Below are 9,779 nucleotides of genomic sequence, written 5' to 3' on the forward strand. Positions count from 1 at the left end.
TCATTCCAGCAATAAATCAAAATAGTTGCGCAAAATAAATGATTTTTTCATCAGTTAAAGCCAAGACATTTTAATTAAAAAGACAAACCAGTATGACATTTCACTGGAACCTCCTCACATCCCCCCCCCCCTGAAATTACTGTAGCATTATTTTGCTTGATGCTTTTAATCCACTTTAAAAAAGAGAGAGAATGTACTCAGCTACCCCAGTGTAAATCTGGAGTAATTCTTCAGTGGAGTTACTCTGGATTTACACAGGGGTAACCACGCTGGGAATCTGGCATGCTGCCAATAGGAATGTTAATTTTTAAAATAATTGCGTAACATTGCTTTCCCTTAGTTCTCTTTCCAAGGGATTGTTTGGCCTGGAGTGCCACCTGCCGGTTGCTAGGCATGTAACCTCATGTGCTTTCAATGTTCTTTGCTGAATGAGTTATAAATAGGGCCCTACCAAATTCACAGTCCATTTTTGGTCAATTTCATGATCATAGGATTTTAAAAATAGTAAATTTCATGATTTCAGTTATTTAAATCTGAAATTTCATGGTGTTGTAATTGTAGGGGTCCTGACCTGAAAAGGAGTTGTGGGGGGGGGCGTCACAAGGTTATTGGGGGGCAGTTGCAGTACTGCAGCTCTTACTTCTGTGCTGCTGCTGGCAGTGGCGCTGCCTTCAGAGCTGGGCAGCTGGAGAGTGGCAGCTGCTGGGTGGGAGCCCATCTCTGAAGGCAGAGCCGCTGCCAGCAGCAGCGCAGAAGTAAGGTTGACCTGGTATGATATTGCCACCCTTAGTTCTGCACTGCTGCCTGCAGAGCTGGGCCCTCAGTCAGCAGCCGCCACTCTCCAGCCTCCCAGCTCCAAAGGCAGCAGCGCAGAAGCAAGGGTGGCATGGTATGGTATTGCCAGCCTTACTTCTGCACTGCTGCTGGCCGGGTGCTGCCTTCACAACTGGGCATCTGGCCAACAGCAGCCACTCTCCGGCCTCCCAGCTCTGAAGGCAGCGCAGAAGTAAGGGTGGCAATACTGCAATGCCCCTAAAATAACCTTGCGACCCCCTCCCCCGCAACCTCCTTTTGGGTCAGGACCCCCAACTGGAGAAATGCTGGTCTTTGTGAAAGCTGTATAGTGTAGAGTAAAAGCACACGAGAGACCAGATTTCATGGTGGGGGAGACCAGATTTCACGGTCTGTGACGCATTTTTCGTGGCCGTGAATTTGGTAGGGCCCCAGTTATAAATGAGCTGCTCTTACATGATGCTGGATAAGAGCTTGTCCTGAGAGGTACTGACCACCTGCAACTCAGCATGTAACTCCTACCACAATGGGAGTTGGGGCTGCACGGTATCTCTCAGGATCAGGAATCTAATTACAGCCCAGAACGGAATGTTAATTTCCCAGGAGATAATGTAAATTGCAAGCTGCACAGGCTAGTCTTGGATGCGGTGCTGGACTTTCTAGCACACAGAGTGAGCACATCTCTGTGTGCTTAGGTGGGGTAGCATTCACTCCCCTTTGTAGCCAGCAAGCTCCGCTGATCAGTGTAGAGATGGGGGAACACCTGGTCTCTTCTCTACCTCTTTTAGATGCTGTGGTGGGGGAGGAAGGGGAAGCAGTCCTCGGCCCCAGGAGAGAGAATGGACTGTCAGGATGATGGCTATGTCACCCCTGCTTTGTGCAACTCTATACAGTTGTTTTGAGACCATTTACTATAGAAGACTCCTGCATCTCCTCTAGGGTCAACAGGAAAGCACTGAAATGGAGCCAGTCCTCCTTTCAGGCTGCTCGCAGATTGTGGTGTTCCTCCATCTCCAGAGAGCTCAGCTGTTGCAGCCTACAAGGATCAATTCTCTCCCCAGCCTTTAAAACATAGGTGAAACCATTAGGGGAACTGTGTGTTGCCATGGTCTTAAATGGTAGCAGGTGGCACCTACCTCTACATCTCCTTTACTCCTCAGCACAGAGAGCACCAGCTTCAAACTGTCCCTTTGCCTTGCTGAAATCCCATCACCTCACCTCCTATTGAGGGTGGCTAGCTCTCAGTTGTCAAATTGGTCCCCACCTTTTGAGTGCGTTTGGGCTGCCCTCTGCTGCTGGAGTCTGAAATAGCTGCAACTACAGAAAAATGCCTTTCCACTGATGTCTGACTAGAGCATTGTGCCCTGTTGTATTTGGGTGGTAACTTTGCTACAGTGATCCATACTTTCAGGATCTGCAGGCTGGATTGCTAAAGCCCTCTTTACCTTGGTCTGAGCACTCCAACCTTAAACAGCTAAAATTAGTTCAGAAAACAGCCATCCTTTTCGCATTGTCTCAGTGCTCTGCGTTGTACTCTCATTCCCTGGTCAAACCAAAGTCTTCATCCTTGCCTTCAAGCCCCTCCATAGAATTGATTCTAGATATCTTAAAGAACGCTCCCTCTCTCACCATGATGATGATCTTCCTGGGCAACTACATTCTTCAGGAGCTATGCATCTGTTAAACTCAAGGGTGAAGCTTATAAGAATGGGAGACCAGGTTTTCTGGGCAACAGAACCTTGGAACTTATCACTGAAGGAGATCAGAATGACTACCAGTGCCTCCAGAGCAGAGTGTAAAACCCTCTTCTTTGTGTTAGTGTTCCCCCAGACACAACTAAATCAGACAGAGAGGAGAAGAGAAAGAGGAAGGAAGTAGTAGTAGTAAAAGGAAGGAAAAGGGAAAAAGCAAATTAAAAACATGGAAAACTGCATCCATTTCCACAGAAGTAGGGAGAAAAATTAGAACAGAGGTTTTCATCATCTTGGTTTTTACTTTTAGTGATGAGGTTAGACATTGAGGTGATGGGGAGTGTGATTTAAAAACCCTAGTTAGATAAACGGAACACAAGGGACTGCTGCTATCTAGTGCACTGATTACTTTGAAATTAAAATATTATAATATCTTGCATCTGGCAAGATCTTGTGACCAATCTTAGATAAGTTAGGGTTTCTTTTCTGGTGGTGACCCTGTTCCCTCTGAAGTTAATGCCATTTTCTTTGATTGGAGCATGATTGGACCCTGTGATCTAAACAACACATGTTTATATCCACTCTAATCTGATCACTCCAAATATTAAGAGGATCTCCCCAGAAGATTTTTAAGCACAAGGTCCACCTTTGCTCATGAAAAAATGCCATGCAAGACAGTGATATCAAGAAAGGATTTGATGCTTTGTAACTTCATTACTGTGAGACTCTAAAAAGATTGTTAGCTTGAATCCTGCCACATATCTTGTTAGGGATATTTTCTTTCTAACACTAGGAGGGCTGGAACTCATGCTCAAGTTTCTTCTTTTGTCTTCCACAGCTGAGGAAGTAATCCATGTTTACTAGAGTTTTGCCAATTTCAGTGTTCATTCTACTGCCGATAGTCTGGTTGGTGGTGTTGGGAATTTTGTCTGAGAACACAGGCATATACTCGGGCAGTTGCTCCTGCTCCTTTTTCTTACCCTGGAAAAAATAAATGGAAAGACCCTTGCTTAAGATTATGGGTAAATTTTCAACAGCCTCTAATTCCCATTTTCAAAAAAGAAAATGAAAGTCAATGAGACCTAAGATCCGAAGTCACTCAGATGTTTTGAAAAATTTTACCTGACGTTTTATATATTGAATTTATGTGAAAATGCTCTGTAGAGACAGTAAACTTAATCATTTATTAAGCTAACTGAAATTGGTGACACCCCATCAGCTTCCAAGAAGACACAGCTTAATTTGCTGTTGAAAAGTGGTATACCATCTTATTCACCAAGGGTCAGCAGTCTTTAAAGAAATGGCATCCAAGAACTTAGCTCTCTGAGCCAATCAAAGAACAGTCTGAGCACATGGTAATTTAATGCACCAACTTTCATCAGGATAAAGTGGTTTCAGATTGGCTGGTTGAATCATACATTTTAAAAATTTTTTGCAGTCATTTGGTATTTTAAAATATAAATGGTTTGGTCCTGTGTCCTTACACAGGCAAATGTCCAGTTACTCCAAGGAGGAGTTTTACCTGAGTACGAGCTGCAGGATTGGATTCAAAGTCATCGGTGTACATTCTTGTGATAAGATAACACTCCCCTTCTTAGAATATAGGTATCTGGAGGGGAAATTCTGCTTCAAGCAATGACCTGATACTGCTCCCATTTGCAGTGAATGTGAAATTTATCATTGGGAGCATGACTTCCCATGCAAACCCGTTGACTTCAACAGCATTACATGGGCTGTCAGTCAGGACCAACTGTGGTGGTTGGTGATGGCAAGAACATAAAATGGAAGATATCCCCCCCCCGCTCCCCAAGTCATCAAGTCCAGTATCCTGCTATTATAGGCAACCACATCATATAATCCCATTTATAAACTTGTTGAGCAAGATGATGATGGTTTTTTTTTTTAAATAAATGACTCAGATTCTATTGTGCTGACAATATTTCTTAAATTCCTTCCTAGGCTGATTCTTCAAGCAACCTTTAAAAATGTCAGTCCTTTTATGGCATTTGTACTTTAATAAAAACTGAGGTGAAATACTCACACAGTGCATTCCATCTGCTTAGAATGAGAATAGCAGATGAGTGGCACTTCAGATTCCTTGGGCATATTTTCCTGCAGTTTTTAATCTTAAACAATTTGACAAATTACTTTCAAGGATGGCTCAATTTAGAATATTAGCCTACTAGAAATCCTGTTGTAAACCAAAAAGAGCCTGGATTACAGTTAGTAAATTTATGTGTAACCCACCATTGGATCATAGTCCTTCATGAAGCCCCAATTCTGGTACCTTGGAAAAGAAAAGAAAAAGTTTTTAACTTAAATGACTCATTCCTATTCTGTACTTTAGTTTAATAAGTTTTCTATGATTTAAAATAAACCTGATTTGCTATCACAGAATAAAGCTTCAAAAGTCAAGAATAGTGATTCCAAGTGATCAGTTAATTTTAGGTTTCTTTTCTTTTTAAAAGAGAAAATGAGCAGGCTCAGCCCCTGATTAAGAGATTATTTTGACCTATTTTAAATGCATAAATATTTGCAATGACTATAGATGTCCCTTTGAGCAGAAGTGGGTATTAATGGAAGACCCCCATCACAATTGGGATCACACTATGCTAGGCAGTATACAAACACATAGTAAGATAGTCCCAGTAACAAATAATAAATTAAAGGTTTTCACTCACATTTTCTCAGGACAAACTCTTTCCTCTCAACAGAAGTAGTCAGATAATTACAATAGTGATTTTGCCTTTTAATATAGATCAGGGTTTTGTGGGTCGCTACTGTACCGATCTCTCTCTCTCTCTCTCTCTCCAGATAATTTTTACCTCACTTGTGTGACTAGAATATCTTGGTACAGTCAGACTTTATTTTAGAACCAAGCTGTACATTCTTCTCAGAATGAATCCAGCTCTGAATTTGAACACAACTGGGCCACAAGTTGTTAATTCATGTTCTTATATCATGCTCATCGCTGTGGCATCTGAACAATTAGAATCACACACACACAGTGGATAAACAGAACGGTTTCACGTGGTGCAGACATGTTGATCTGCTCTTAGCAGGAGTTGCAAACATCTCCATTTACCGAATTGTCTAAAAGTTCAAGAGTGTCAGCTCCAAAACATGTGGATGAGCTCTTGTGTTTCAAAGACGTCTGCGTTATGGTTGCTGGCTTGCCAGCAATCTCTCCTATCATGCCAATAATAGATGCTGCTCTGATGTCTGTCTTTGCATGCTTTTTCTCGCAATGAAAATTCCGTTTCCAGCAACCCACAACCCAGAGATCCGCTAGTGTCAATTAAAAGTTATTACTAACAATACCCAAACTTTGACAGAGTAATCCCCAGGCTTAGCCAGAATTCTAGGTATTCTACCTTCATTTTTCTAGTTAATAGCCATGTTAATGGAAAGAAATTCCTCCTAACAAGAACAAACATAGCGATATTCTCTTTGATTTTCACAGCCTTACAGGCTATTATCTACTTTAAAAATAACAGGCAAGCAGAAGCACCTGAAGTATGCGCTTTCCTTAGAAAAGTAACTCAATAAAGAGAAGTTTGTTTGCTGACTTGCCACTATTGTGTCTGCCATTTGAGAGTTTATTTAAGTTCCAAATCCAACATTTACAATCCATCCATTTCGTGCTGCTCAGACCAGTTTAATAGGAGAACAGTTTCTTACAGTCATAAAGCTCTCTGTGCTTAACACCTCCTTCCTGCAATGGCTTTCTTTGTTGTCATGCTAAGCTTTATTTGCAGGTATGGGAGCAGCCACCTGCTACAGTGTTTTGTGCAAATGGACAAACTGGAAGCTGTGGCATGATCGCAGGATTATGAGTCAGGAAACCTGAGTCCTATTCCTGGCTCTGCCACTAATTTGCTGAGTCTGGGCAAATCCCTTCACTTTCCCCATCTGTAAAATGGGGCTAATGACAGTATAGCCATCTTTGTAAAGTGCTTTGGTATCTGTGGAGAGAAGGTGCTATCTAAGGGCTTGCCTTCCTGGTGAGTTACTACATGGCAAACCACGGTGTAAATCTACAGCTCACTAGCTTGCTGTGCTGTAACTCACCATGTGGACACTGCTACTGTGGTGTGAAAGTCCTGCAGTGCAGCTTAGCATATAATAATGATAAATTGGCATTGTATTTATTATTATATATTTTCATATCTCAGTAGTGTCTAGAGGCCCCAGCCAAGATCAGGGTCCCATTGTGCTAGGCGCTGTACAAACATATCCTATCTGGATAATACTATACTAGTACTTCAGAATACAAATAATCAGGGAATGCCTGGCTTCATCATATGAAAATCCGCCCACTGGTCCCATTTCCTCACACCCTCTTTCATTCCTAGGCTACCAGACTGGAGAGGACTTCTCCCATCCCAAGCTCTGTGAGGGGATGTGGGGCTGCTGCGGAGCTTTGTTCCTCTCACCTGGAGGCTGAGTTAAAGAGGCAAAGACAGAAGTTAAAAATGTGTCCCGGAGGAAAGAAGCAATCACTGCTAGGGTTGGTGCCACCTGCAGGAGGGAGAAGAGGAGCTACCAAAAGATCTTCTCTTCCCTCCTTCCCACTGAATCCAAGGAGAGGTCATGGTAGCTGATCGCCTACTTATTACCTTGCTTCCCTGGTGTCTGGCTGGATGAGGCTGGCATACAATCAGAACTCAAGCTAACCTTGCTTTTACCAAAGATATTCTTCTAGTGGGCATGTTTATGTTGTAAATTGGAGAATGACCACAAATAGAGAGAGAGAGAGAGTGTGTGTGTGTGAGAGAGAGATTGAGAGATCTTAATGCCTGGTTCCATCAGATCAGCTCTGTATATACCCAGTCAAAGCATAATTTATGCCTTGGGCATGCTGTACACCAGGGGTAGGCAACCTATGGCACGGGTGCCGAAGGCGGCACGTGAGCTAATTTTCAGTGGCACTCACACTGCCTGGGTCCTGGCCATTGGTCGGGGGGGCTCTGCATTTTATTTAATTTTAAATGAAGCTTCTTAAACATTTAAAAAACCTTATTTACTTTACTTACAACAATAATTTAGTTATATATTATAGACTTATAGAAAGAGACCTTCTAAGAACGTTAAAATGTATTACCGGCATGCAAAACCTTAAATTAGAGTGAATGAATGAAGACTCGGCACACCACTTCTGAAAGGTTGCCGACCCCTGCTGTACACTCTGCTGATATATTAGTAACAATGGGATTTTCCCTGTGTGTGTGTGTGTGTGTGTCTATATGTGCAGGGTTAGGGGCACTCAAGAGATTTGCAGGGTTGAAGTACAAATAATTTTTTGGCAGAACACTCTGTCCAATCTCTACTTCAGCCACTTCCAAGAATTTGAGAACAGGCAATAATATCAGCATCTGTGCAATCAATTATAGATGCTGTCACATTTGTATCCTCACAGTGTGGACATATACAGCTGAGCAGTATTAAGCCTGGGGTTCTTTAGTGTCTCTGTTTCTGCTCAAGCATGACTTGCCAGGAGATCCGCTCCAATAGAGTATTGCAAAAAAGAGGAGAACAGAGATAGTGTTTACTCTCAGCAGTTGCAGGATTAGGGCCTGATCCAAAGTCCATTTAGTGGAAGTCTTTCCATTGACTTAATGGGTTTTGGATCAGGCCCTCAGGGTATGTCCGCACTGAGCGTAGGTGTGATTTCCAGCTCAAGTCGACATACCCACAGTAGCTCAATCAGAGTAAGTGCACTAAATACAGAGTGTAGCCACAGCAGTGCAAACGTCAGGCTGGGCTAGCTACCCTGAGTGTGATCCCATCTGAGACCCTAGGTACATACTGGCATGGCTAGCCCATCCTGCCACTCATACCACCACAGCAACACTTCTGTCTTTATCATGCTAGTTTGATCAGAGCTAGTGCAGGCATATCTACTTGAGCTGGAAATTACCCCTTCCAGCTAGAGTGTAGATATATCCTAAATCTCTGAGCAGTGGCAGTGTTACGATGTGGACGTGAAATTGGAATTGGGGTACTTACCAATATTTTCTTCCCCTCCACTCAGCATCCATAAACTCCCTCCAGATCTTGTCCTGTCGAACTGGGTCCCTCTGCAGTGCTGCCTGCTCCTCCTCCCGGGCCCGGGCTGCCTGTTGTGCTAAGACCCGATTGGCAGGCAGAGCTTTCCCATGCTGGGTGGTGCTGAGAGAAGGAGACGAGGATGAGGCGAGTTCCACCAAAGGTCTGGCTGCTGGTAACTGGTATCCAGCGGAAGTGGTTCTCCTGAATCCAGTTGATCTGCTTCCCATCTGTGTCTCCCCTGTGACGCGATATGTTGTCACCACTAGGAAGGCTAAGAGGAGATGCTCTCCAAGACCCTCCAATTCCACAGCTCTCTCTCCTGCATCCCTTTCTCTCCCAGCACTTTCTTTCAGGATTTAGCAAGGAATCTGCACTAAGAACCCAACCTCCAACAGGCGACCTATGTGCTATTTTGTTTCCCCTTTACTTAATAACCCACTTTTACTAGGCAGCTGGTTTGTGTTGCCCCATTGGGTGATTGCTAAGAGACGCTTCACTATAATAATAATCTTAAAAAGAACAATCCTTACCAAAGGCTAAAGATACCAGCTGCAGCCAGCAAGTCCTAATTCTCAGCTTCTGAGACACCAGCTGCTGCTCTGTGCAGGCAAGACCACTTGACGTTGATCTCAAAGTCCCTAGGACAGCGGCTGTGTTTGTAGCAAAGCCTGGTGTGAAGTGTGTTGCCGAGTTTGCCAGGGTTAGTTTTAGTCTGTGTGTACAACTGAAACAGAACCCCCTGATAGTTGCTGGCTTCCCCAGTGTGTTTACTGTCTCCATTGGAAACCAGGCTGGCTCATGAATATTGATCCCAGAGGGAGTGGAAACCAATGCAGACAGCTGCTGGGGACTTGGCTTTGAACTCTTATCAGGAGGGAATTTCTGTTTGTTTAGAATAAGGTCTTTCCAGGGATCAATGTTAGTTTCACACTTTGAAAGCCTCTTAATTTCAGGCCTGACTAAGAAAACTCCCATTGAAAACTCCTGCAGGCCTGAAAAATCAAAAATTGGTTCAAAAGGAGAGACCTTGAATTGCTTACTGCTCTCTAGACAAGGAGCTGACCATCTGCTACAAGCTCCTGGGTGCACTGTGACAGACTCACTAAACACATCCAGCGGGGGCTGAACAGTAAATGGTGATACGAACTGTAAACTTTTATTTGAAAAAAATCATATCATTTCATTCTTTTCTACACATGTATAATTTGCTTTTTTTTTCCTCCCTAAGAAAATAATGTTTTAAGA

The 9,779-nt window shown here is 43.2% G+C and overlaps 1 protein-coding gene across 1 annotated transcript; it reads right to left on the minus strand.

Annotated features, from left to right (window-relative positions):
• Positions 1–2,529: 2,529 nt before the first annotated feature.
• C3H2orf50 (chromosome 3 C2orf50 homolog) lies at positions 2,530–8,868 on the minus strand. The gene is made up of 3 exons (XM_045011422.1): positions 8,493–8,868; positions 4,731–4,770; positions 2,530–3,464 (listed from the first exon to the last, which is right to left on the minus strand). The coding sequence occupies exons 1-3, from the start codon at positions 8,759–8,761 to the stop codon at positions 3,273–3,275; spliced, it is 501 nt and encodes a 166-aa protein (XP_044867357.1). The 5' UTR covers positions 8,762–8,868; the 3' UTR covers positions 2,530–3,272.
• Positions 8,869–9,779: the final 911 nt, after the last annotated feature.

Source organism: Mauremys mutica, chromosome 3 (assembly GCF_020497125.1).
Source record: "Mauremys mutica isolate MM-2020 ecotype Southern chromosome 3, ASM2049712v1, whole genome shotgun sequence".
Classification (NCBI taxonomy): domain Eukaryota; kingdom Metazoa; phylum Chordata; order Testudines; family Geoemydidae; genus Mauremys; species Mauremys mutica.

Coding starts and splice junctions, on each gene's coding strand:
- C3H2orf50 (XM_045011422.1), bottom strand. CDS start 8,761: ATGGGAAGCAGATCAACTGGATTCAGGAGAACCACTTCCGCTGGATAC. Junction 4,771..8,492: donor TGGAGGGGAAGAAAATATTG/GTAAGTACCCCA, acceptor TTCTTTTCCAAG/GTACCAGAATTGGGGCTTCA. Junction 3,465..4,730: donor TGAAGGACTATGATCCAATG/GTGGGTTACACA, acceptor TATTTTTTCCAG/GGTAAGAAAAAGGAGCAGGA.